This window comes from Platichthys flesus, chromosome 14 (genome assembly GCF_949316205.1).
Source record: "Platichthys flesus chromosome 14, fPlaFle2.1, whole genome shotgun sequence".
In the NCBI taxonomy this organism is placed as follows: Eukaryota; Metazoa; Chordata; class Actinopteri; order Pleuronectiformes; family Pleuronectidae; genus Platichthys; species Platichthys flesus.
The window spans coordinates 17,267,521-17,295,517 of NC_084958.1; the positions used below are offsets into that span (position 1 = coordinate 17,267,521).

A 27,997-nucleotide genomic window follows, 5' to 3' on the forward strand; every position below is an offset into this window, starting at 1 on the left:
AAACAAGCCATTATTGGGTAGCTGCAGTGAAAACTAGTAAACAATGAATGATAAAGATATGTTTATTGACATATCCATCAGTGCGGACTCCAATGCAATTAACCATGCAAATTATCCAAGACAAGAGTAGATCATAGTTCCAGTGCTTTTTTTGTTTTAACTGAACAAAACGTTACAGATGAAAAGATCGCGGAGGTATTCCATAATCCTCATGTCTCTCTTATTATATACACTGTGGGGGTCTGCATTAACGGGACATTACCGTGTTTGAGACACAACTTGTAATTGTAACAAGGACGATCATTGACACAGGTAGAATCGCTTTGAGTACACCATCCCAAAATTTGTCATATGATATGAACCCAGTCTTGGGGACTTCGTTTTGACACACTAGCTCTATTGCAGTGTGTCCATAAAGAGGTAATCTAATATATATATATATATATATATATATATATCATATACTTAAACCAGCGAAAGTGAATTCTGATAAAACCACAAATGTGTGGCGATTTCTTAAAAAAACAGATGGTGGAAGAGTTAAGATTTGTCTTGTTTTTGGAGAAAGAAAATGAACAAACAAACAGATATGGCAGTAAAATCAATATCCAAACGTTAAGGCACTAGGTGGGCCAAATGCTACACCTGTTTAGTCTTCTACAAATAATTTACAATTCAAACAGTGCAGTTTTACATTTGTTAACTTAATGTTTTCCTTTTGAACCATTTATCTATGAATCAATGTAAGGCAATACATTACAAAAACAAAACAAAAATGGAAAAAAAAAATATCACAATGTACCAAATAAACAAAAAAAAAAAATCAATTAAGTTTCAGGACTCCTATATGCCATTACAATGGAATATTCCTTATGGCTTGGAGCAATAAAAATAATTATAATAAAAATAATGCATAGATTTAAATGATGATCTTGCATGCTCCTCACTCAATACTCAAAACATCTAATACTTGTGTCCCAATACTCCCTCCCAAACCTGATAAGTGACTCGCAGAATGATAAGAATAAAGGCAAAAGGGCCAGAGACGTTAGATGAAGGCATCGGTCATTTTTCTTTTCTTTTCTTTTTTCTTGAAGCTGAAAACAGATGTATGCTTGCATGTAGCTCGAGTATCCGTCAGGTGGGGAAACAAAATTATACAAAATAAGATATTTATTTTCCACCCCGAGACACAAACCTCTCACTGCAGATCTGAAATCCCTGTATGACAGTACCTTAAACCAAACACACAACCACAGGAGTCCCAGCAAAACCCCCAGTTTACCTTCCTGTTTCCATCAGAACTGTCATATGATATGAAACACAGAATGGCTCCAATGACATGAGTCCGTCTATAAGTCGCTGCACAGTCCACGCTTAGTTCCAGACAAGTGTGCCATCTTCTGGTAGAAATGGAGAGCTGCAAGTTTGCTGAGTTGGATGATGGGTTTTCTCTTGAAGAAAGGCCTCTTTATGTCCTTGATGCCTTGTGTCTGACATGTGTTGCAAATCTCCAGCGCTGTTTTTTTTTTTTTTTTTTTTAATTGATATACTTTTTTTCCTTTTAATGAATTTTCTACGTAAAACAGGTTTCTCCGTTTTTGAGGATGAGGAACGGTTCAGATGGTTAGCTGAAAGAAAGAATAGAGACAGGTGTCCAGTGAAAGGAAGAAGGAAACATCTCAAAGTCGGTTAGTAACCCAATCTGAGTCCACACGCAGCAGGAAAGCTTGTTTACAGACACAGCTACACCGTTAACACCTTTGCTTCACCTTCGAAAGGTATTTAAAAAAAAAAAATCCTTAATGTGGATCATTCTAAGCAGAATTGTACAGTAAGTCTACAAAGTTAGTTACTGAGCCCAACAACACATTAGTGCCAATTAGAAAAACAAGAATCCACAGTGTCACCTGGAAAGGACCCAGGAGTCAACCAACCAACCAATCAGGAAGTGTCTCGTGTTAGAAGCACCCGGTAACACAATTAATAAATAGACAAGTTTATGCTGGAGACAAAAGTCGTAAAAAAAAAGAAAAAAAAGATCAACACTTTCTGAAGAAGCTCCTGTCAACAAGTGCTGGATGTTGTGTCTGCTGCTTGGAGGCTGGACTGCGCTCTGCTACAACACAGGAGACAAACAGCAGGTCATGTGACTGACTCGACCACATCTCAGCCCTCCAGATGGATCAAATAAGATGTCTGACCTCGGCACACCCTCACTTTACGGCCAACATATCAGTGCTTGTATGTAGGTCATGCAGTTAGCTATAGCTATTTGAACACAGAGACTGAAAAAAATAATTAGAGACAGTTCAAAAGCACAGAAATTGTCAAGTTACCTCAGCTTTCCTGTATTGCTTTTAGGGTTCCTGCGGAAGGACTGGTTTGGTCCAGAGCGAGTGGACATGGAACGAGGAGAGGCTCTTGAAAAAGTAGATGGCGGGGTCTTGGGAATCTTCTTTCCCAGGTGACCAATCCATTTCTTCTGCTCGTCTTGTGTCAGGGCGAGCAGAAGCATGTCCCGGGCAGAGGTCACATCGTAGTTTACTGTAGGGGAAACAAATATGACGTCAAAGTTCTAACAAACAAAACTGATACATTTCAGTGTTTTTTTTAGGACCAATCTTTAGTTTAAAACATTAAAAGAACCAGTATAAATATTTTTTCCATTTGTGCAATAAAAAAGGCTAAAATTAAAATTTCCTATCAGGATATATTGAATTATATAACAGCTTATTGACAATTTGTTGGATTAATATTTAAGTTAAATTGAAATTCTAAAACATCTCTCAAACTAACTGCCTTAATTTTATGCCCAACAGGTGGAAGATAAATGCATTATTCATACATCTTACATTATAAAACTATTATTGAAGCAATGTTGAAAACGGCAAGAATTAATATTCATGACAACTCTTTAGCTATAACTATAAGGTAACTATATGTTTAATATATAAAGCTATTAAGATTAAAACTGTGTTTATCACAACTTAATACAAACGAGAACCAGAGTGCCGGCTGTTTACCTTTGCAAGGAGCAATAACGTCCTCCTTTTTGTCGAGATGGTCCTTGTGGCACTTGACGTGGCAGCGGCGACACTCCAGGGCCGGAGGCGGCTTGAAGACGTGCCACAGAGGCTTGGAGCAGGCCTCACAGTTTGAAGGGAAGTGATATAGCGTGGGGATGAACTCGTGACCTTTGTGTGGGAAACAGTTGGTCTTGTCGCCCTGAGGGACCGCCTCCATTTCCGCGTCTTTCCTGCACTCCCCCTCGTTGGCATACAGAATCTGCAAACAAGACAAAAGGGACAGCTCGTCAGAAACCCTGACTTTAAATATGCCTTTCTGAGGCTGAGCGGAATGAAAATCTGACATCAGAGGTAGCAGCAGAAGAGACACGACAGAGAGACGACTCCAGAACAGGAAAGAGCCTCTTACCTGGAATATCCTTGGTATCTCTTCTGTCTCAGCCCGGTACACGTCTCCTTGAGTGACTGGTCTCACATGAAATAGTTTACTGCACAAGAAGAAACAGAATTAGCAATTACAGATCAGTAAATCTGTCAGGACTTCTGACCTTTAAGCCAAAGCCGTGTATCATTACCTCTGTTTTGTTGAAGTATGCATTTGACAGGGACAGGAACAAAGATTACTTACTCTATATCTAGTACCATTGAAGGGTTGGACTGCTCCTTATCCTGCTCGTCATTGTAGAACAGAATCTTCTTACTGCTCACCACCACATACTGCAAAGGTTAAATCACATTAAAATAAAGGTCAACATTGCCCAAGGCGATAGCAACATAACAAAACACATGAACTGTCAAATCACCACAATATACCTGTTTCTTCCATCCGTATCTTTTGATATTAGCACGATTAGGAATGGACAGCCAACCCTCCAGTCTGGATTCTGAAAAGCAGCCCAGATGTAGAAAAAGTTAGAAATCAATGCGATGTGCTTAAAAAAAAACACTGGCCATGCAGTGAATCAATCCAAACTCAACTGGGGAGGGAAAAAGTAGACAAAAGTAATTGTTGCATAACACCAGGCGAATCCCTGATGGAGTTCTGCCAGCGTTAAGGTAACTGCACTGGAGTAGGTGACAAGAGATGAATTTAGATGCTGCTATTACACACTCCCCATGCTGGAGGAAAATATTAGAGAATATTAGACATAGATCCAACTTCTTGCAGCATGTTAACAGAGCATGGAAAATCTTAAATCGTTCATAATCATGTTAAAAGTGGTATGAGAATAGTTTTGCAGCAGGAATTTGTGCTTATTATCTTCAGATAAGCTTGATCACTCACTCCTTCAATAGAAACAAACAGATTATTTGGTGTTAAATTATAATTTCCAAATGCATGCAGCTGGAACAACACAAGCTAAACAGGAGCAGTGAACTAACAGGGGCTTGTCTGCTAAATGTGACGCTGTGAGGGAGGTCTCCAAAACGAGCAGCGCTTCTGGGTGAACATGCTGACAGAAAAATAAAAACAATAAGAGTGTGAAGTGTTTGAAGCACACGGTGCCGTGAATAAAAAAAAAAAAAAAAAACTTTCAGGTTCAAGACACGTTTTGAAAGGCGCTGAGAGTGACGTGCTTTAAACTTCACACAGGGTGGAGTCAGCAACCGCTCATCTACTGTGGTTACTTCACTGTCAGCATTTGTCATTTCACATCCTGTCAATGTTAGTGGATAAATTTGGTTGATCAGAATGCTTCGGCAGCTTCTAAATATCATTTATGAGGCACTCTGTAAGACTTCTTTCAAAAGTGTTTCATGTTTCCCCCCCAATCAGAGACGCTTCTGTCACCTCTGGCAAAAAGAGAGAACTAAGGAAAGTCAGGAGCAAAAACAAAAGACGAACACACGACAGCTGCAGCACAGGCCAGGCAAACGGAGCTCGTCCACTCAGTTACTCACAGAGGGAAAGGAATAGAAGTTACAAAGATAAGAAGAGCAAGGAGAACCAACTGGACATGAAGGGAATAAAGAGAGAATTATTTAACCACAGACAGCAGCAAAACATGAAAATAGATCTAGAAAAAGGTACGTTCATTTTCAGTTAGATTATGAAGATGGAATTACCAAACATGGGGTTTTGTGCATATGGCAGTAAGTAGACCGGCTGGGCTTGAATAAATCCATGATCATCTCAGCTTTCAACATGCGAATACTTACCGAAAGGAAGCATCTTAAAGATTTAATTGCCTTTTATCCTGTCTGCATATAGAACAACCTGCATTGACCAAGACTCAATACAACAAGATCTAACAAAATAAAACTTTACCAGACTATATAACTGGCACATGAAGTATGAAAATAACAATTTCTTGACTATATATCAATCATAAATGAATATGAATTATTTCTACATTAAGGGGAATCCTGTGTCTTTGGTGTTAATACCAGAAGCAGTTCGCCTCAGCTGTGACCTTACCTGCGATGTTGCTGTCCGTCTCATCTGTTTGCAAACTGGTGACACTCGAGTTTTCCATGCGCAGTTGCAGGTCGTTCAGTTTCTCCCTAAGCTGCTCGATATCGCTCTCCTTGCTGTCCAACTGCATCTGGAGCTCGTTGCGATACGTAGATTCCTCTACAAGTTGCTGATGGTACAAGATGAAGATATTTTGGTTGGAAACAAGGTAAAAAGCACAGACAGGAGCCACCAGCAACCTGAGATGTTAACTTACCCCCTGCATCTCGCTCAACTCTTTCTGATACTTGATGGCCATGTGGTTGAACTTGTCCTTCTCCTGGATAAGCTCCGCCTGAAGTTTGCGGTGCTCTTTCTCCTTCTTCCGCAGGTCGGCAGTACTGCCCTTTTTCTTCTGGTCCAGCTTCATGTCCTTGCGATTCATGATCTCTGCCAGCTTGTTCACCGCCTGATAGATTCAAGTAGATGCATCAGCCACCATTCTCCACTTACGTTACCAGTGTCTGAGTGAGACCGTTAATCTTTACCTGAGTCTTTAGTGTGCGCTCTGTGTTGAGCACCTTCTCATAGTTGGCCCTGATTGTAATTGTAATCTCCTCCTTCTGGGCTGCATACTCTGTGAAGGAAAAGGGAGTCAGCCAAGGACAATATGGCAGGGAGAGGTAAAAGGTAATCACGTGGCTACAACTGCTTCCTTAACATCAAATTCCAGTACTTGTCTGTTTTTAACCACTAAGTAAAAAATAGAATCTTTTAATTGTAGAATTAAAAAATGTCTGTGTGTGTTCTGTGTATCAAAGGGAAAGTACCTTCTTCCTGAGTACTAAGCTTCTCACTCAAATCAGTCTTCTCTTTGCTGAGGTGCTCCACATCTTTGGTCAGAGTTTTATTGGATTCCTCAAGCTGCGCAGAAACATGAAAGTCGAAACAAAAGTATTAATATTTCATCTGATCTCAAAGAACAGAATATTGTTGTCATGGTGGAGGGGGCCGATAAACTACTTTAGGTTTTGCTCACCCGTGATATGGTACCCTCCTTTTCTGAAATCTCCTGTTTATGTCTGGTCAACGCCTTCTTGTTCTCCTGACTGAGCTCAAAGTACTGTTCCTCCTGAAGAGCCCGGGCAAGCTGCTCTGACTCGGCCTTGGTCACAGTCAGATCCAGCTGGGCAGACAGGGAGTCCCTTTGTCCGAGATAAGAGAGATTTATATTGTTAAATAAAACAGGAGATATTATACATGAACAAAACAAGACATTAACACATTACCTGGTCAATAATCAATATTGGGATACTGGAATGTATTCTTGAGAAATCAGTTTCTTACCTTTCACCACACAGGTCCTGCACCTTTTTGTGAGCTTCTTGTACCTGCCGGTTCCTTTCTTCAATCTCCTCTTTGAGTTCCTTGACCTGAGTTTTGTAAAGTGTCTGAAAGAGGACAGAGATAAATAAGAACATGGATTTGACACTGAATAAGTGTAGGTTTCATAAATGAAAAGGGCAGATGTGGGGTTTTGTACTCACAGAAAAATACTGTTCGGCCTCCAGCTGGTCCTGAAGTTCCCTCATCTGTCCCTCGTTGCCTCTGTATTGTCTGTATCAACAAAAACATGAGGTGCATAATTTTCTTTTCTTCATTAAATCCATGTTTCTGGCTAATCTGACACACTCAGAAATCAGACCAAAGAGCTGGCTTCTAAGTCAGTCTCTGTAGTAAATGCAACAAGCAGCACAACAAGCAGCACTGGCTGCTGTGCTCGCCAGGGGATTAGAAATGGAGTGGAATCAAAAACCTTAATCCTGCGGTGTAAACGCAGTCGCAGACCAGCTTTGGCATAGTCCCCCCCCTAAGCTGGAATAATAGCACTTATTTGAAAATAACACGCAATTGTAGGGCGATTTACACCTTGACTTCCAAAGAGCATTACTGGGCAGTGCAACGATAAACAAAGCGTAATAATTCCTGGCTGCAGATAGTTAGTTTGTTTGAGAGTAAAAATAAGAAGCACAACTACTTCAAATGTTCCTATTTTCCAAGAATACATTACATGAGGGTTTAGTCTATTGTATGCACATGAGACAATGTCTTGAATGATGTAAGTAGTGGAGGGCCAATAAATATGCAGTATTTAATGGGACCATACGAAATATTTAATCTAACTAGAATTTTTTGTATCTATTTAATGCAAAAATGAAATCACTCACTTGGTCAGCTGTGCCAGCTGGAACTCCAGTGAGCGTTTACTCTCTAGGGCACTGTTGCTCTCCTGTTTGAGCTGCTTCTCTGAACACCTCAGGCGATCCACCTCCTGCATGCGGCTCTTCCCCTCGTTCTGAGCTTGGACACGTTTGCTCGACTCCTGCTCTACCTGCATCCGCAGACTCTTCACCTGGAGAAACACAACAAAACAGAGGTAAGATATCATATGCAATCCTAAGCTGCACAAATCACACATCTTTATTTGATTTAACCGAATATTAGAAAAGGACTGTTAAGGTGAGAAGGAGTACTCACATCATCTTCCAGCCTTTCCTTTTGCTTCATCAGCTGCTCCATCTTCTGCACAGACTGCTTAAGATCAAACTCAAGCATTGAGCACTGCTTCTCCACTTCCACTACCCGGCTCTCAGCTCTCATTCTCGATCCATTCTCCTCAGACATCTTCACCTGGACAGCTAGAGAAGCGAAATGAAAAACAAAGAGTCAACTCTTTCCTGCTGTCAGCTGAAAGAATATCACGCAAACTAAACTAAAAATGCATCTTTCTAATGAGTGCCACATCTGACACCAAAAAAACGTGAACGAGCAATAACTCTGTGACAATTTGTAAAAAAAAATTCACTTGGTGTTTTTTTCCACCTTGTGCATATTCCAGACTCTGTTTCACAATAACCTGGTTTTTAACATTTTAATTTACTAATGAAATCTGTACACAGACAAAGGTGAGCCAAGGAGAGGCTGGACTCCTGGATTCCATCAAACACTAAGTAGAAAGTTAGAAATCACCTGGACAGATCATCATTATATTGTCAAAAACAGTCCAGCATTAATATGCAATGAGGCAGTGTCCTGACATGCTGACTGACTACTTGAATTCCTCGCATCTTTACCACCCTTGGAGGGGAATCTGCTGCAAGTGCAGGAAAGAAAACAAGGCAGGAAGAGGCTGATGGTGTGAGGAAGAAGTCGAATAAACTAAAATGTGGAAAGTAAAATATAAAAGATAGAGAAGATAAGAGGATGGTAGAGAGAAAAGCAAAACGCATTTTTGAAATACAGCGAGTAGGGCATGCTGTGACATAGGACTGGCATACCATTCATGGCAGCTGATTTGGCTTCTTCGATAGACTCATATTTGTCAGTGAGCTGAGCTCGCGTCACCCGGTGCTCAGTCTGTTCCTGCTCCAGACGCTGCTGCAAGGTCTTGAGTTTATAGTTCAGGTCGATCTCCAGGTTGTTTTTCTCCTGCAGGGCGAGAACGAGGCAAACAAAATGAAGCAAGCGCAGCACACCGCGTCTACAGGGTAGAAGCATGTATATACAATGCATAAATACTAATGCTTTAGTGTAGTAGTGTAGTAAAGTTTACCTTCTCCAGGTTATTGCTTCTCTCCTGGGCCTGTTTACGTTCCGTCTCCACTTTAGAGACGCTGAGCTTCAAGTTTCTGTTATCATCTTGCAGTCCTGCCATCCTCGCTGTGAATGAAAGATAAAGACAAACAATCAGAATCATGGTCTTCATTCAATGGAAATATATTTTTCTTAACCAGCTATTCAGATATTTCATAGGTGTCTCATACTTCCTTCACATACTGTTTGATAAAAGAAAATTACTCCAGTATCCTTAGATCTCTTCTATATTATTGGACTATCAAATTCTTGTTTCCCTTTAGAAGCTAAATGGCCGACAGATAAATCAGAGATGGGTTTGGCTGCAGTGGGTGTTGTCAGTGCTTGTCTGACAAGCGTTGGAGATTGAAATCTGGTTTATTTTCAATACATGGAATTTGTGCAGCTTTCTCAAATGTCTGAATGAGGGTGAGGTTATAGGAGTGATTTGGAACAAGCCTGAAATGGTTTACAACCATGTAAATCTTTCCTGAAGGTTGATACATCTCTTTTTGCCTTCAGTCTGGGTTTTACACTCTCCCACGCAGCATTTTAAAGTAACTTCTCAGTCTGTTGTGATCAACATTAAATCAAATTTTACAATATAAACCCTCCAACTGTTAGTTTTTTAGCCAATGTTTTGTACATGTTGGGATCACATATGTCAGTGCCATCCTTTGTGTGTCAATATGTCACCTTGCAGCTCCCTGATCTCCTCAGACTCCTGGCTGTAGTTCCTCCTCTCAGAGTCCAGCGTGCTCTGAAGAAGCAGGAGCTCCTTCTCCAGCTGCGCCTTCTCTCCGTCCGCTGAACGGCTCCGCTCCTGCAGATCACGGTTCAAACTCTCCAGCTGGCTCATGGACTTTGCCATCTCGGTGTGGCTTTTCCTCAGCCTCGCCGCCGTGTCGGACTCCGCACGCAGCAGGTCGTTGGCCTCCTCCAGCTGCCAATCAAATACAAAGAGTCAGAGGAAATAAAGTTGTGTGCTCCCCTACTCCAGGATGTGTGTGTGTGTGTGTGTGTGTGTGTGCGAGCGTGCGTGCTGTACCTGACTCTGCAACTGGGCGATCTTGTCATTCGAGGCCTGCGAGTTCTGGCTGATCTTCCTCATATCTTCAAGCTGCTCCTTCAAAGTTGACACTATTCAAAAACACAGAGGAAATGAATAAGACAGGGAAAGCCACAAGTTCCTGATATCATGAGCACAGATTATCACGTCTTCAATTCTGACGGCGTATTGTCTCTTATTCCACTTAGTGCCACCTTCTGTAGCAAGTCAATGGGAAAGCTAATCACATCAGGAAACCCAGTAACTCATGTGGGGCAAATTGCTTGGCCACATCAAATGGTGGATGACCATGTAGAAAAAACTAGGTTCAAACATGGACTGAACCCCCGCTTCACTCTGCAGATTACACCTTAATCATTATCTTTACCTTCATTCTCCAAATTGCGTCTCTTCTCTGCATCCTGGTCAGCTTTTCTTTGGTACTCTGTGAATCTGTGCTGCAGCATGATCTTGTCCTTCTCCAGCAGAGAAATGCTGGCCTCTGAACTCTTCCTCTGGTTTGCCTGTGGTGAAAAAAAACACAAAGAAGTTGTCATATGACAGGAATAAACCACTTCTCAATCCGGCCTCTGATTCGTAACGTATTCAACTTAATTTCATTACTAAACTTTGTGTTTCTTAATATGTATATAACTTTAAAGAAGCCAACATCATGTAATTATAATCTAGCCATAAATAAGAGAAATGTTGTCAAATTAACCTCTTCATCCAGTTCTTTCATGATCTTGTCGATCTTGGTGTTCGACGTCCTAGGAGGAGCAGAGTTAGAGAAAAACATTTAAATACATGTAATGTCTCTTCATACACACCACAGACTGTAGAGGTATCATGCAAATTAAAAAATGTACATAGCTGCGTGCAGAAATCTGGTTTTAACTTGTCTCTGGGTCTAAGAATATGCTGTTTATTTATGTAATCAGCAGCATTTTTTTGTGTATGAACAAATGACACGCTTCATACCTGCACTTCTGCTCCAACTCATCCTTCAGCTGCATCTCACTGTGGAGCTGCTCCTCCAGATGGTAGATCCGTTTCTGCAGGTTTTCCAGCTAAACAGAAACATGTCATTTGAATGCATGAGATGAGATGGAAAATTGGCAGATTTTCTGCATCTTGGGATTTTTGTCTAAAAAAAATTGTGGTCTTCTACTCACATGGGCCTTCTCTTCCTTTGTGGAGCTGCTACGTTTATCACCGGTCTTTGCTGCAGTGCCGCGCAAAAGGCTGAAAAAATAACACTTTTTATGGGTATCATACTAATACTCTTTACCAAAGTAAAAACCTAAAACTGACACTATTTCTACAATAATTTAAATAGGATAAGTATTGTAATCATGAACACACAGTGCAGTGTGGCAGACTTACTGCTGATTGCTGTAGTAGGTGAAGCCTACAAAGGGGAGCTGGTTGCCCACAAAGGCCTTTGGTATTGGAAAGGTCTCCTCCTCTCCTCTGTCCTCCTCAATGTCGTCAAAGTTACTGGTGTCAACGTCACTGCTCAGTTCAGGCACCACTGGAGCAGCCGCTGCACGTGGCACAAGGAAATGGTAGATTCATGATGATGCAGGAAAAAAGGGCAATCGCATTTCATCATGTTACTATGTGGCGAAGACGCAGTCCAAAATTCAAAGGGCTCAAATGAGTGAGAACAGCAGTAGAATGAGACTTTAATATAAATCAGATAAATTAACTATCAAAATGTATCAGTCTCAACCTTTTAAAAATCATAGATTTGTACTTATATGATCATATTAAGCCATTAAATATGTTGCCTTTCTTATTTTTCTCTCCCACCAACACGCATCTTCTTTTTTTATGATCTGTGCTATAATTGAAGGTTCATACCTGGGAGAAATGAAAGACAGAATCCAGTGAGTTAATCTGGATCACTGATTTCTTTTGAAACTTTCTTTAAAACAAAGCAAGGCAGCCAGCTCGCAGAGCTGATCAGCCAGTGGAACAACAGGAGGAGGGCGAACACCAAAGTGATGACTTCAGCCAAGTAGAGTATTAAATATAAAGCCACTAAAGGATCGACTCCTGCTACTGGATTTAGCCCTGCATTTCTAATCTCTTTCTCTCTCTCTCTCTCTCTCTCTCTCTCTCTCTGCTCCATTGTCATTCCCAGTGCATTAACATTTGCATTGAGCTACTTCCCCTTTTGTTGGCCCCAAAAATGCTGCGCTGCCAGGAATCACGTTTAGTCTGGGATAGGATGCTGAATGAATGGCTCGTCTACAAGAATTTCCTGCAACTGTCTGCAGTAGGTCAAATGGAAAACATGGTCGCTGGCCACACAGTTGCAATAACAAAGAGCAGACTGCAGACTGAAATGGAAGGTGTGAAATGAATCTGTCATCTCAGCAGTGAAGAGGTTCTTACTCTCTCTGATGTTCTCCCACGTCCATTGGTCATTTTTGAAGAAGGGATGCCTCTTGATCTCATCTACACCGTTACGGCCAAGCCGGACTTCCCTAAAGGGGTTAAGAGGACAAATTGAAAAAAGGAGCAGCTTAGATCGTAGTATGAATATTTCTTTCAAGATTCTTTCGACTGACACTCCTCTACACCAGCAAACACTTGACCAGAGAGGGTTTACAGATAAGGACTCTATTCATGATCCAGCTCTGGTTTTGTAATTCTCTGACCTGTCAGTCAGGAAAGCACAGATGAGATTCTTGGCATCGTTGGAGATGTCGCTGACTTCAGGGAAGGTCAGGGCATTCTTGTGGTTCATAATTTTGCTGTAGGTCCCGACCAATGAGTCTGCATAGAATGGTGTGTCGCCTGTGAACAGCATGAGACAAACAAGAGCCAGTGGTTACTGATGTTTCTACAGGAAATTCAAAAAAGCACACACTCTGGAAAAGTGTGTCAAAATAATGTTTTGTGTTTAATAATCAAAATAGATTTTGTTATCATTTATAAAGAACAAATCTTCATATTGTTGGTAATATATATGATTGGTATAATAAATTCAGCTTGGGCAATGATTTTAAGGTTTAAAAGATTTCAACTAACAGTTTACAGTATATTCATGTTTTAAAAAATTGCCAATACTTCTTAAGATGTTGTTATTAAACCCTTGTGACATAGAAATGTAATTGAGGCTTGATAAGTTTAACAATAAACAATAAAATTTACTAAAAAAAAAACTACAAAGAAAACAAATACAACCAAATGTATTGTACTTAAAATTAGACTGTATTTTTTCATGACGTATTCAACTTTTCAGCAAATTGTTCAATCTATAAAATAGCGCTTTTCATATTGGTGCATATCATCAAACATCAACAGCGATACTGATATGACTGAGAAAGGCTCATACCAAACGATATATAATTGGAGCTCTAATAATAACCTCAATCGTTGACATTTTTCGGGAAATACTTACCAACTAGCATTTCGTACAGGAACACTCCCACTGACCACCAGTCGCACTCTCTGCCGTAATATCCATCTCCCCCTTGGGATTTCAGTACCTCGGGTGAAATGTAGTCTGGAGTTCCCACTGCTGTGTCACATCGTACCATACCATCCTGAGGACAGAAGAGACATTCAAAACGATCTTTAAACAAGTCTCTCAATGAAATAGTTCATATGAATGATAAGCAACCTAATCATAATGACTTGAATTCATGGAGTTTAAATATATTTTGTCAATGTAATGTGAGGGAAACTGATTGTGATACCTTGTTCATTTTCATGCAGGTCCCAAAGTCTGCCAGTTTCAAGTGGCCCGCTTTGTCGAGCAACATGTTATCAGGCTTCACGTCCCTGCAGAGGCAAAAAATAAAGTGATGAACGAATGTTAATACATTAAACTCAAGCATATCACAAGAAACTGAGGTTCTCTGCAGGTTTGCATGTGTGCAGTTAAGAACGACTTGAGGGAACCATTAAGCGATAGCAGCTCTCCAAATCATGACTGTGTGAAGGTGCTACACTGCAGCGATAGGTCACATGTAATGAGGTATGAAGGGAGCTGGGAATTGAGCGAGGGAAATTTATGTCTTTGTGAAATTTCTTTTCGCAACAACTTTCGGCAAGCTAATGGAAAAACAGAAGAGAAATATTTAATACATCTGTCACGGTGTGAGTTTTCCACTGCTGCAGCAGTGCAAAGATCTCAGTGTGAAGAATAATATTAGTTACCATTTAATAAAAGGGAAATAAAATATTGTATCCCTGTTGTATATTGAAATAAAGTGGCGTCATCCAGTGCGGAGAGATTTATTCCCCTAGCAGTTCAGAGATATTAAAGATCTAGAGGCAGCTTCATGGAACTAAATTGAACAGAAACAACTCTAATAGACCATTTAAATCTTAAAAATCATTGTTGAAAGAAATCAATATTTACAGGAACTACAACTCATTTTAAAGCCTACGACTGGTTTGAGATTCAAATGGAGAAGTGTTTCCTTTTTTATTTTAGTTCACATCAAATTCTGAGAAAAATGGTTTTGATGAAGTCGATGGAGTCTCCCTTTTGAAAAGTAGTAGTGTATCACACAAAAGTTGTAATGTAGAGAACAATAGTCAGTACACAACCAGCTAGCATTAATGCTAAAGTCCCTGTCCCTGGACTACTTCCTGTTTTTAAATAGGTTAACACCAAACCCACATCCTACTGCATATCTCACAGCAGTCAAGGACCAAACAGATAAATGATCCCAGACATTTGCTTTGGACAAGGTTTCAGGAGCTTTTCCAAACAGGCAATAAAAACTGAAGAACTGCCTCACAGAGGTAAGGCAAATCTGCTCCAGTAGAAATGCATCACATCAATGTGTTTGATTGCAGCCAATTTCAAGAAAATACCAACAAATAGACAGAAGTTTCGACTAGATATATTTTTCAGCTGCAGCAAGGAGCAAGAGAAAGGTGGACTAGCAAACTCTCTCAAATTCTGGCCTGGCGTACAAGTTTGCACCACCCAGGTTTAAAAACAAACATCCTGCAGGACACACTTGCAGATAAGGAGACGTTGAATTATTACCTGTGAATAAAGCCCATCGAGTGGATTCCATCGAGAGCAAGCACCACCTCAGCTGTGTAAAAGCGGGCCCACTTCTCGGGGACGTCATAGTTGCTCATCAAGTTAACCAAATCGCCACCTGGCATGTACTCCATTACCATGTAGAGGTAGCGATCATCTTGGAAAGCAAAAAAGAGCTGTGGAATAAAAAAAAAAGGAAAAACTATTAGAGAAACAATTCATAACTCAAACAAGCATTTCATTGTAAACTCACATGGAACTGGATTTATGTGCATTTGCTGCATCACATTAAACAAGGTGAAACAAATCATACCTGCACCACCCATCCGCTGCTGGCGAACGCCATAATGTCCCTCTCCTCCCAGAAGAAAGCAGAATCCGATCTCTTGATCATCTCAAACTTGCTGAGCAGCTTCATGGCGTATACTTTGCATGTGGCTTTGTGTCTTACCTGAGAAAAGAACGCAAATCAAGTCAGAGTTACTCAAGATGTTCTCACAAACTTACGGTGAGCAGAGAATAAGAAATATATTATTTTTAATTAAAATATGTTGAGTAGTTTAATTATGTTGTAGTAGTTCATAGATGTAGTGTTATTTGACAAACAACCAAATTCAAATTCATGGCTTACTTACCAATTGCACCTCTCCAAACGCACCTCTCCCAATAACTTTAACCACCTCATAGTCTACAGCTTTCATGCGTAGATCACGGATTTTACTTATAGTTTCCTTATCTGACAAAGTGCAGAAAAAACAAGCAAAGGCAGATGTTAAAGAAAATTTAATTTATGAAGGTAACAACGCTGTGACCTCTAAGAGACGTCTTGTGCACTGAAGCATCACAGCCACAGTTATAGTTCACAATAATCAATGACATCAAGTTGATACAGCATAATATGCCTGAGGGACCTTGCAGGTTGTTCTTATTTATATTTTAACAGTGTGTACGAGTTAGCTGTTAAATGCAATATCACTCAGCCACTCACTGCCACCCTGTTTTCATTACATGGTGTCATGCTAACATGTGGCAGAGGCTGACTTTCATAAGAACTTCCAGTAGGCTTGCAAACAGAACAGAAAAAGCTGACAGAGCCTCTGCACAGTTGAGAAATGTCGCTCAAGCAAAGTTTGTTTCTTGCTGAGAGTTGGCCTCTCCCTGATTTAACAATGTTGGTTCCCTGAGGGAGACAGTATTTAGTGTTCACCCAAATTTGGTCATAGCTGGATGAGAGGGATAATTTTTCGATTCACATGGGTCACAACTGGCACAGGAAAACATGGAAAAGGGGAGTTGTGCGGGGGCATCCAAGTTCAATTGATCTAAAAATAAGAAGCGAGCCATGTGCTATTAGGATAAGAACATTGGAGAGTGAGTCATTTCCACTGTGTGCAGAGGTTCCCGGGATCATGATCCCTACTGAAATCTTGCCAGAGGACCGAAAAGACACACAACCCATGTTTACAAATGGTACAAATAGGATTTCATGTTGCTTTTTGCAGATAGCATACTGTATGTACATGTATTAGTGTATGTGTGGGGGGTGGAGGAGGATTATTTCTAGCAGGTCTCAGCAGCTATACAGTAGAGTAATCAGCTGATACATTCAGGGTGCAAAGCATGTATGGAGTAAAGAATTGAGACGGAAGAGCCCCTCAGGCTGTGCATGCAACTGAGGTCCAGTGTCTCACAGGACAAGCCAGTCCATTAGTCCATATCCATCAATGCATTTATCACACGTGGGTGCTACACACAAGTTCAGTAGCCAGAAAATTGAGGAGATGCCTAATGGCAGTTTTTGCCCAAGGGTTTAGGAGCTTGAGATTATATTTCAAATACAGCTCTCTGGTGTTTAGTGTTATCCGGAAACTAATAAAATGCTTAAAACAAGGTAAAAATAAATCAAATCAAAATAAAATGTTATTATCATATTACAATCTGGAATGTGTCGTAAATAAATACATGCTATACATGTATACAAAAATGCATGTTCATAAGTTGAATATGAATTTAACGTTATGCACACTGGAGCCCAACAGATCAATCGGTTGGCCAATGATAATTGGCCGATACAGACATATTAGCATCTCTGATGCCAATGCATAAACAATGTGGATCAATTTTATGAGATTTACAGATATTCTTATTTTACAATATTTAGGTTAACGTTCTTAATTCTCAAGTTTTATATAAAATATCAATCTAAATTTTTTTTTAAATCATCAGGGTCGATATATATCTGTACCGGACATTTTTACTCCCCAATATCAGTATCAACTTTGACCCCCGACGATTCATATAAATGTCGTAATGGCAGTTTAGTTTATTCAAATTTTCTACGTGGAATTTGGGAAAACAAATATATACATCTTCAAGATATAACACTAGCTCTTTGCCGCCACCTCAGACATGCAGAGAATGTTTCAAATTGAAAAGATCTGTAATGGAAAGATAGATTCACCCTCACTGTCGTCGAATCATACGTTTTGTTTTGTCTAAAACATAGTTATGGGGGTTCCCCAGTCTGTGGAGACTGAAAAAGAGAAGCCATAGCGATAGGCACCATGTGGGTCACCAGCCATTTATGAAAGCCCCTTTGTTGGGGACACTAAGCAGCAGACACCTATTGTGTCCAAGCCTACATAGAGGCAGTGACCCAAAACGGCCTTCTTCTCTGAGCCTAGCCTTACACCCACATGTAACAGGGGTCTGCAAACACAAATGGTTATAAAGTGAAAGACAGGGCGGGATAAGGACGTAAGGAGAAAGCATGATGTGAGCTACTTACATCTATTCAAGAAGTTGTCAATGCTCTTGTTTTTCCTCAGGGCAGGAAAGTCAAGGTCATACACCAGTGCATCCAAGCCGTCCTGAGGGGAGAGAAGAAAGGTTAATAACCAAAGCTGCTGCAGCTTCATCCCACACTACATGTAAAATGAACAGTGCCCTGTAGAACCGCTCTGAGTGTAGACTTTCAAACAAATGGAGCTTTGGGATTCCAGCCCTGATTACATTACTAAAGACTAGAAGGGTTTTAGCTTTTTACAAATACACCAATATGAGTCCTAATGTAAGCATGCCAGGTTTTTAAGTGATTAATAACAGATTTACTAAAGGATTTCTCAAAACCTGGTTATTTATGAAAGGAGCACCAAATTAGGTCTAGCATGACTTCTGACATGGACAGTAAAAGGATTTATTTACAAAAACATTTGAAAAAGCTTAAATAAGCTGAAGGGATATCTGAAGCACTCTTCAATGATTCTACAAGAAAGCTTAAGCATCTACTATAACAAATATAGAAATAGATATCTGAACTCTGAGGAGCCATTTAAGACATGAATTTGTCAGAACATTCTCCAGACAAAAGGCAATACATAACATACAAATTCCGTTGTGGAGAGTTTGTGTTTACTACACATTGCCACATGCCCTTATCACCAAAGCTTTCCAATCTCATCGTCATCAAGTTGACACCTTCACGCGTGTCCTTTATGTGTATGGCTCCTCTTTTTAATCCTGAAATATTTGTGTTCTTTTCATTCTAGCAGTTTTGAATCTGTCACGAGTTAGAAACGTCATCAACACACCCACTTCTCCAGAAATGTTCCTGCTGTATATTCTCTCATGGGCTCACTTGGACATTCTACAAGGGGGGCTGAAAGGTTATACTGCAGAGAAGGACATTTGTGTTTTCAAATATAGCCCCTCGAGATACATTCAGGCAAATATCCGTAGTATGTCTGAAAGCAGCAATAGTCGGCTCATATAGCACATGTATGCTGAGAAAGATTGATATTTCAGTGCCTGAGTCAGATAATGACAGCTGCATTCCATCAGCAACACTACTAGAAAACCAAGAATCCAGTAGGAAAGCATGGACACTGTGAAAAGGAGGGTGCTTCACATTAGTGCTCCAGTTTTTTTTTCTGTCCCTGGAAGATTATAAACACCCACCAGTCATTCTGGCTGGATGACGAGAAGCTGCGTTTCCCACCCTGGTCTCAAAGCTTCTAATAAAAGCAGCTGGTGAAACTAAGTAGCTTTTGATGACTGAGGCATCGGGTGGTGCCTTAGAATAACCATACAGTGAGCTCAACTGTGTGACTTTACAATACACAGCTGCAACACCCACTGCAGTTACAGGAGCTACTCCCCTCTTGACAATGTCTGACCCTCATTTGAATCCCTTTCATGACTGGACCAGTGCCTCCTCTGTAAACTGTAAGAACAGGGTTAAAGATGATGGTGTTGTAGAATGAAACTGAAAAAGGGCCAATGCATAAATACCCATATGACAGTTACATTACTGGCATTTCAAGAGTTGTCAACAAACACAACCAGTACAGGCCATCTTGCCTCATGCTAGCCAGGAGGGTAAGGATTTAATCTAATCTTCCATAATCCAGAATGGCTGAAACAAGACAGGCACACAAACACTTGAACTTAAAATACTGTTATGGATTCAAGTGGGAGTGAGCTAGGTGTTGAAAATTTGCATTTAAGACTCCGTCCCAAGTCAACTAGCATACAAGTTTCTCCAAAGCTCATACTATGGCTTAGTTACCAAACAAATGTCTCAAGTAACCCATAAGTTACAAAGGAAAAGTTTATTTAATTTGTTGACATCAGCCTTCATGTGTTTCCGCACTATTATTGGAATCCTGTCAGTCCTGTACTGTGAATGATCTGTGAAATAATCTTGTGTTTCTTTAGGCATCTCTGAGCAAAACAATGATGACACATGGTGAATCAGCAGCTCAGACGAGGAGAGGAATCCTCTTAAGTAACTCTGCTGCTTCTGCTCAGCAGAGGTCAGGGCCATACCCCCCCTCTATGAGACATGAAAGAAGCAGACGCCCTCTGGGATGGGTGGAACTAAGGGGGGAAAGGCAAGTGGGAGGGAAAGAAGTAAAAATTGGTGAAGAATAGCTGGTGCGACAACAAGAGCGATGAAGACATTCAAGCAGACACGATGTGGAAAATTAATGAGAGGATTGTTGAGCTGAGAGCCATCATCTGCTCAGCTTAAAAGAAAAAAGAAAAACAACTTTAAATTGACTTTCAGGAGGGAGCATTTACACAAGAACGACCATGTGCAGGGAGAGAAAAGGGGCCTTGTTGGCCACACAGTATCCAGCCAGCCTGCACTGGAAAAAAAAACGCTGAAGAACCGAGTCCTTCAGGACCCTAATCACAAGGCTCTGTGCTCAGCAATGCACGTTTGCATAACTTCCTGCCGCAGAGAACTCTGGACAGCCACAGCAACATTCCTTAACAGGACTGTACACGTCAGAGAGCTATTTTAGGTATGTGGCCAAACAAGTTCTCAACAAAAAGTGAAGGAAGGGAGAGTAAAAAAAAAACTATCCCAAGTACAGAGTCACACATAGTAAGACTTATTTTCAATCAGTACCAGTGCTTAACACCGACGGAAATGAGAGGGGAGTGGAGAGCGGGTGCATGTGGGGCTGGCTAGTGCAAATGTAGAACAAATGAAGGAAAAAACAAAGAAGCTCGGAAGGAACGCATGCTGAAACACAAGCGTTACAAAACAGCCAGGTGTTTTAAAAAAAAAAAAACACAGTGTTGCATAAAATAGGACATAGCTGAGAGAAGAAGTTAAAGAAAGAAGACATAGATGTCTATATCAGTAATTTAAAGCAGTAACAGTGCATCTCTGTTTTGGTGTGTAGCGTCTATCTTTTTTTAGAAACAGGGGTCACGTGAAAATAACAGGGGCATTTGTGTTCAGCGATACAGAGGTGGTAGGGGTGGAAAATACAGATACCATCCTCTGATTGAGATACTGTATATAATGTGTATGATATGGTAAAATATAAAAATTGTAAAACCTCTCCCTTTAGAAAAAAAACAATATGTCAAATTATAGCTCAGTAAATTCAGACAACTGTAAAGTGAACCTGAATGCCTCACACATATGTATCTGCATTATCAAGAGTCTCCTGTATTTTTTTGTAGAACTGCTTTGTTTAAATCACAATATGCACACAAAGAAGCAACATCATCAGCTTCAATAAAAGACATACATTACCTCTGGTGACTGATTTATGATCATTGTGGCTGTTTGGGTTTAGTTATCAAACCACTCTCAGCCCCAGGCTACGCTAACAAATATGTAAGTAACTGACACTGGCAAAGTTCTTCCTCAGCAAGTAATTGAGATATATTTCCAGAGGTGAAACTGTTCCTTAATGCGTATTTCTACTGCAGCTCTGATATTTCCAATGGCTCAGGTGTTTGTTTGAGTCTGTTTTCCACACAAGCAGTAAAAAATAATGATTAAAATATGCAGAAGATAATGGAAAAATGCAATAATAGTAAAGATAACCACCAATGATCTTAATCTGAATGCATGTGGCTCTAATCTTTGGGTAATGAGATAACCTCTTCCAATCTAAATTTGCCTTGAGTCAATGAGGCGAGAGCATATGACAGTCTATCAAATTTAAAGAGTCAGCATAACCAAGAACGCACACAGTAGTCTCACAACTTACGAGAGACGGAGTAAAAACGTGCATATGATTCACTCATTGCATCAAGCACTGGGCGGTAGCAGTCCACAGGCTATGTTTCATTATGTGGCAGTCTTGGGGAAAAAAATAGCTGTGAAAACAAACCAGAGCTTGCAGGGCTCCATGTTATCCTATTTCTGCTGATGCTGCTTCAAGCAGAGGGCGACACATCCCAGGGATTACTAAATAATAACATGAAAAACCATCTCATCGCCCCGTTAATGAAATGTGGTAAATACATTTTTTTTTTAATGTATAGTTACACAACACACACAAAGCCGGTGGTTGACATTACATACGGCAATTATTTCTTTAAACTTTAGGGGAGAGAAATCCACACAACACACAAGCTCTTTTTCCAGACATTAAAAGGTCTGAGTTAAAATTTCCATGGGAGTCTCAGCCACATCATCCCTTTCTGCATGCCAGCACAAGACATGTGGACTGGCCTGAGTCGAGCCCCACTTCTCACTTCCTCTTCTGCCACCTCTTCAAGACAATATGCTTTCCACATTCACCAGTTCACCATGCAAATAGAGGCAGGTTCATGGCTGGCTGCAAATGTGATCATACAAACCAATGAAGCCATTCAAAGCATGAAATACCACATTGCTTCCTCGCTATTAACTTTCATGGACGACTTTAGGTACAAGTAGAAATCTAGGGGCTAATACTTATCCATGTGCTCTGGAATTTATTCATGTGGTACATTCTGGAAGCCACCAGCCATAGTTTGACTTGTGTATCTGTAACTAAGCAATCGGTCCAGACTCCTTTTGCCCACTCCTGCTGTGCTACCTAATATCTACTGACAGGAAATCCCACTTACCTAGAAGGACTTCATAACTAACAACTCCACTGGATAAGAGGCAGTGACAGTGAACCCAGGGGTGGCAAAACAAGGGCATTCCATTGAGTCCCAGTGAGTGAGAGCCACTGTCACAAACGCTTTCATGTCAGTATATAATTGAGTTATTTCAACAGCGGCGAGCACTCACGTGTTTCCACTGACTGAGCTCAGGCTTCTCAAGTTTAGAAAAAAAAAAAAAAAAAAACTCTTGCTGTCCTGCCTGCGCTGCCCACGATTTATGACCTCACCCCAGCAAATGAGCATCTTATTAAAACTTTGACTCCAGCTCACTTCTACCATCTTTACTGGACAGGGGTCGCAGAGTCGACTGTAATTGGGACAAATCTAACGGGCATTTCAGCTCATAAGAAATGAGACGAAAAAAGGGCAGGAGACTGGAAAGGTCCATTGGTGAATCAAAGAAAAAAATCATTCAGCTATTATAAGACTGGATCATTTTGAGTATGCATTCCGGCACATAATCAGTCAGTTGAGGGAATGCAGAGCTATAATTGGCTCGGCCAATTGTAGTTCTCAAAGCTGAATAGCTGAGGAGAGCAGTTTAACGACTGGCAGCCCCAAACCTTTTGGACAATAGGGAATGACTACATGCCGACTACGACAGCTACTATAAACACATGCATTTCCTCCTCAGGATTCTATTTATCATTCAATGAACCAAGCTTGGGGAGGTCCATATTTAAGACACTTAACTACAGATTATACATAGATTGTAACCCATTTCGAGGAAGATGATCCACCACAATGAATATGCACTTGTCAGAGTTACTTTAGTCTTGCAGGATGTAGCTGTGAGAAAGGGCCGTTGGGTGCATCCAATAGTCCACTGAGCTTTCAAGTCAGTGTCACCTGGCATTATTACAAAGGGTATCTATCTCAGTTATCATAAATTTGTCTCTGTGCACAAGCGGAGTGAATAAGTACATATGCTAAACGTTAACGTGGCATGTAGGTCATGGTCATTTTCATTAAGAACAAATAGAGGAGGAGATGACTGGACTGCAGTGACATAACACCCTGGAAAGTAAATCCACGTAAAATCTTATAGCATGCTTTATTAAAAGATCATAAGACTAAAGTAGATAAATTGTATGCAGTACACAACTATACAAGTTTTAACATAGAATTACACCAGTATGGTCCTTCAAATAATACTACTTTCACATCTCATGGTATCCTAATGACCAAATATATCTACATGAGATTATACGATATGACTATACTAAATCTTTGCAGTTTTACAAGTAGGTTATACATCAAAACAACTGCATGAACGATGTCAAAATATGATGTAGTGTCAACGCTTCTGACGGACTGAGATAACTCGCTCCAACAGAGGGACACACTATAGCTGTATACTTGCACTCAACACCTTGCAGGTAAGGCTTGTCCAAAAAGGCAAAGGTCACTGAGACAAGGGCAGGGACTCAACTGAGGCAAAGAGGCAGATTGTACTCTGACTGTTAGCACACTGAATATGAATATGAAAGACAAATAGGAATTGATCAATCTCAAGGCTGTAGTGACTGAAGACTGCCTTTCTGCCTGTCAGTCACATGTGTAGATTCTTGTTTTGCTATATATGGTTTCCTTTGAATATTGAAACTCATGAGCTAAATTTTCTTCTTATGACCGTAACTTTAAAATGCTACAGCAACAGCATTTTATTCCACTTGCACCATTTATTGGTTACAAACACATAAACACTGTAATGTGCTACAATGAACTTCAATCAATCACCACCGATACTGTGTGATTAAATCTGATCTTAGTGGTAATGACTGGCATGTGTTGACCTACAAAACATGCATTAATAGCACAGTTGTTTCCACTCATAACTTTAAAACTGTAATAACTAATTTTGCCTTTTTGCAATTTCAGCAATAATAAGACTACACACCCTCACATGTAAATGCAGCATTCACACAATCAATCACTGTCTACAAATGTGGTTTACTGGCCTTGCAGTTTCCTGTAATTACCCTTATTACAGATTCGGAGTCCAAATAGCAGATGAAAGAGGGATCAAAACACAGAAAGACTAATGTACCCAAAGTGTCAAAGTAAGAACAAAGACTGTGCCAGGAAGCCTTTATATTTCTCAAATAGAGGCAAAGCCCTTGCAAAACAAGTTCAAACATATCAACTCAAACATGCTAATTTACCAAATGATAAACAGACTGTGCCACATTAGGATCAAGTGCAAACGCAACCGGGAAATTCTGTTCTGTGTTTGCGCTGGCGCACCGTTTTCACTCCAGACACATCAATTGGTAGAATTATTTGATGGAGGTTACTGACGGCTGCCAACAGTAAGACATACATGGACAATGCTCAGTCCCCTTATGTCAGTGAGCATTCACATCACAATGTCAGGAATTCTGTCTGTTCAGATTGGCTCTTAGAAGCCGGTCGAGAGCACAATGCTTGGAGAAGGGGCAGCCCTTCCAGATAAGGCACTCTTCTCCACTAGCAGGATTTATTCTGTGGTTGCAGATAAGAGCGACAGGGCTGGAATATGGTGCTCGGTAGGCCAGCCCAGAGCTGAGTGGTAAGGTGCAGGCCATGTGTCGCCGTTACACAACACAGGCCGGGGTTCTGTGGGAAAAAATTTAAACCCAACAGTGCTTTACTTAAGTCACAAAGCATTGGCAGCTTGGGACCCAGGTACAGAAATATGGCCAGTAAAAGGGTTGTATTGTGCATTCTGATGGAACATATTACTCATAGCAAAGCATGCTGGCTGCTTTATGAGTTAAATGTCCTGATTCATAGCCTTCAGAAACATGAGTCTTCAGTCCACATAATTTTGGTTTATGGGTAGAGAGCAGAGCCCACACCCAGCTACCTCAGAGATGCCTGCCTGCTCTCAACTCTCTCCAGACGTGCAGAATGGCTTTGGGACACACATGGAACTCCAGGCCAGTCAAAGACAAGAGGTTATTTGATTAGCATGGAATTTTATTAAGCTGTGGGTGGGGTTGCATGGTGGCAGAGAGAGCCTCAGCAAAAGGCCTCCATTCATTGATCAGGGGGAGATTGCAGAGAGGGGGGTGGGGGGAGAGGAACAACACCCTTGTGTGTGTGGCTGCCAACAGGAACAGTCCCCACAGCTTTTTGCCATTAAAAATGCAGAACGTGTGCACTTTTAGGTGAGTTTAATTGGACCTTTTCTGCAACAGGATGGGAGGTCATGAAGACTAAGCAAGTTTTGCTTTTCAAAAGACAGCTATCTCCAGCAAGCTAAACACAAACACTCCAAATTAGGTGGGTGGGTGGGTTGGGTTTTAGGACAAGCCCCCTTCCCAAAACAGACTGCCAGCCCAATATCCCTTTGCCTGCTACCATGTCCCATACCTTAGAGGAATTAATAATCAAGGGAGTAGGACCTTATGCGCACAACACCCATCAATTACAGTGAAACTACGGTACACACAGATCACATCCCTTGCTTGTCTGGGCATTGACCCTTAGGTGAAAACTTAGTCATACCTGCAAAAGTAAAATATGAATGCCAAAGATAATTTCCTAACCATCCATTGACGCGTATGACTTTTGTCTTAATCACCCCCATACATCAGCCAGCCACTGCTCTGCTGAGTCACTTAGAGCCCGAGCCTTGAGAAAACACTCAGTGGCAGTGTCGCCCAAGCTGAGAGGCTCATGATATCAACAAACACTTGACACAACAACATTCCCCTCGGCATACACTCCATAGTGAGTCAGTTCCTGGGATTGCCGCAGTGTAAAATAAAACCCATGGAGGTGTTGCTGTAGGGTTTTAGCACGTGGCAGGAGGAGCAGCCCTCCTTTTTCAGACAGGAGTCACTTGTTAGTTCTTCCGCCTGTAGACAGGAAGCAGACTCCAGCCAACAGGTGTACTGATGCAGCTGGGGGGGGGGGAGACACAGGCTACAACAGGCCGGCATGGCAGCCCTTCGTTTTAAATGAGGCGTCAATAAGAAAATGTAGACATAATAACACACCTAACCACCCACTTCCTTAAATGTGCAAGCCACATCAGTGACGACGCAAGCCATCATCAGTGTGTGGGGGTGGCAGGGGAAGCCGATCAGAAGTTGATCAGACTTCATGGCACGATTTGTGTTACCTGGACTGAACTAAAGTGTGTGTGTGTATGTGTTAGTGTGAGGAAGGGATACACGGTTGCCATCTGTCCGTCATATTCAGTTACCACTGCTTCTACATGTGTTAACCTCCTAAAGTGCAGCCAGGTTATCAAGGAGTGACAGCACAGTGTTGTTGGATAACAATCCCATTGCTGGCAATTACAGTTTCATTGTTTATGGCTGTGAGTGGATCTGATTGTATGGAAAATGGGGTTTTCAAAGTGATGCTCGCGTTCTGTTCTTATAACCTCACATTATATACACATACATGTAGCTGGAGTTAAGCACGTGAGCCAAAATGGCCTGTTGGGAGTCTACACACTTCTTCAGTGACAACGACTTGTTGGTCTCGGAAAGAATCTCTGCTCCAAGAAGTAGACTGACCCCGAATGGCTGACTCGCTAGCTACATAGCCGGCTAGCAAGCTACAAACTTACCAGAAGACAATCCGTGTTTATTTCCGACTTGGGGTCCTTCAACATGGCATCGATTTTTTCGAATCGAGCCTCCATACTGTCCCCGGCAGACTTTTTCGCTGTCATACTGAGTCCCGGTGTTTTCTGGGGGGCTTACGAACAAACACAGCCCGGTGGCGAGGCAGAGGGCTGGCTAGCTAGCTTTAGCAGCCAGCGATAGCTAGCTAGCCAAATGTTCCTTTCTTCGCGTGAACTTCGCTCCGCCGCTTCACAGAAAAGACATTGTTCTCCCGGAGCTCGCACACACGATGAAACGCTTGAGGTTGCGCTGAATATACAAAAGCCACATGTTGGGCGTCGAAAGAGGGTTTTTCCTCCACCTCTCCCCCCCCCCGCTCCGGTATGAGTGACAAAACAACTTCAGAAGAAAACGATGAACGCGGCGACAGATTAGTCAGCCTCCGCAGGATGCCACCGGGGATAAGAGCTTAAAATGTTGGTGCATCCAAACAAAAGCCAGTTAAAAAGTTAGTCGTCCCCCCCGAGGAGCGGCGTCTGTGTCAGTCCGGGCCGGTTCCCATCCCGGAGCCAGGCCGCTGCACACGGTCGAATCTGACAGCTCAAAAGTAGAAGTGCTGCGGGGGAAAAAACTTCTGCTTCTTCCAAATTTCGATCAGTCTAACCGAGGGCTCGTAACGGCGTTTAGACGGCGGTCCCCCCGCTGCTTCCCGGGCACTGTCACCGGCGGTCGGCTGGTTCCCCTCCGAGCTGCTTGGTCCCTCAGATCGAAGACTCACAGGTCAAGATCTGATTTTTTTTCGGAGAAGAGAAAAAAAAACAGCAGACGGTGCCCGATTTTCTCCCACAGCCCGACCAACATGTCCGCCTTCCTGTTCAAACACCCCGGAGAAGCGACTTG

General features: G+C 41.4%; 1 protein-coding gene across 2 annotated transcripts; it reads right to left on the bottom strand.

Moving 5' to 3' along the window:
- Nucleotides 1-46: 46 nt before the first annotated feature.
- rock1 (Rho-associated, coiled-coil containing protein kinase 1) lies at nucleotides 47-27,988 on the bottom strand. 2 transcript variants are annotated; one of them, XM_062404792.1, is made up of 33 exons: nucleotides 27,100-27,988; nucleotides 17,914-17,995; nucleotides 15,761-15,861; nucleotides 15,439-15,576; nucleotides 15,126-15,301; nucleotides 13,819-13,903; nucleotides 13,521-13,665; nucleotides 12,775-12,913; nucleotides 12,509-12,600; nucleotides 11,492-11,651; nucleotides 11,281-11,350; nucleotides 11,087-11,175; nucleotides 10,827-10,875; nucleotides 10,494-10,629; nucleotides 10,106-10,197; nucleotides 9,754-10,000; nucleotides 9,038-9,144; nucleotides 8,763-8,913; nucleotides 7,963-8,123; nucleotides 7,653-7,837; nucleotides 6,972-7,041; nucleotides 6,772-6,875; nucleotides 6,464-6,629; nucleotides 6,255-6,348; nucleotides 5,973-6,061; nucleotides 5,702-5,893; nucleotides 5,449-5,614; nucleotides 3,843-3,913; nucleotides 3,658-3,746; nucleotides 3,439-3,517; nucleotides 3,027-3,288; nucleotides 2,340-2,547; nucleotides 47-1,631 (listed from the first exon to the last, which is right to left on the bottom strand). In XM_062404792.1, the coding sequence occupies exons 1-33, from the start codon at nucleotides 27,202-27,204 to the stop codon at nucleotides 1,628-1,630; spliced, it is 4,104 nt and encodes a 1,367-aa protein (XP_062260776.1). In that variant the 5' UTR covers nucleotides 27,205-27,988; the 3' UTR covers nucleotides 47-1,627. The 2 variants fall into 2 exon arrangements, with proteins under 2 accessions (XP_062260776.1, XP_062260775.1); XM_062404791.1 differs by having other exon boundaries at nucleotides 47-2,119.
- Nucleotides 27,989-27,997: the final 9 nt, after the last annotated feature.

Coding starts and splice junctions, on each gene's coding strand:
- rock1 (XM_062404791.1), bottom strand. CDS start 27,204: ATGACAGCGAAAAAGTCTGCCGGGGACAGTATGGAGGCTCGATTCGAA. Junction 17,996..27,099: donor TAAACACGGATTGTCTTCTG/GTAAGTTTGTAG, acceptor CTCTCCCCTCAG/GACGGCTTGGATGCACTGGT. Junction 5,615..5,701: donor AGTTGAGCGAGATGCAGGGG/GTAAGTTAACAT, acceptor TTGTACCATCAG/CAACTTGTAGAGGAATCTAC.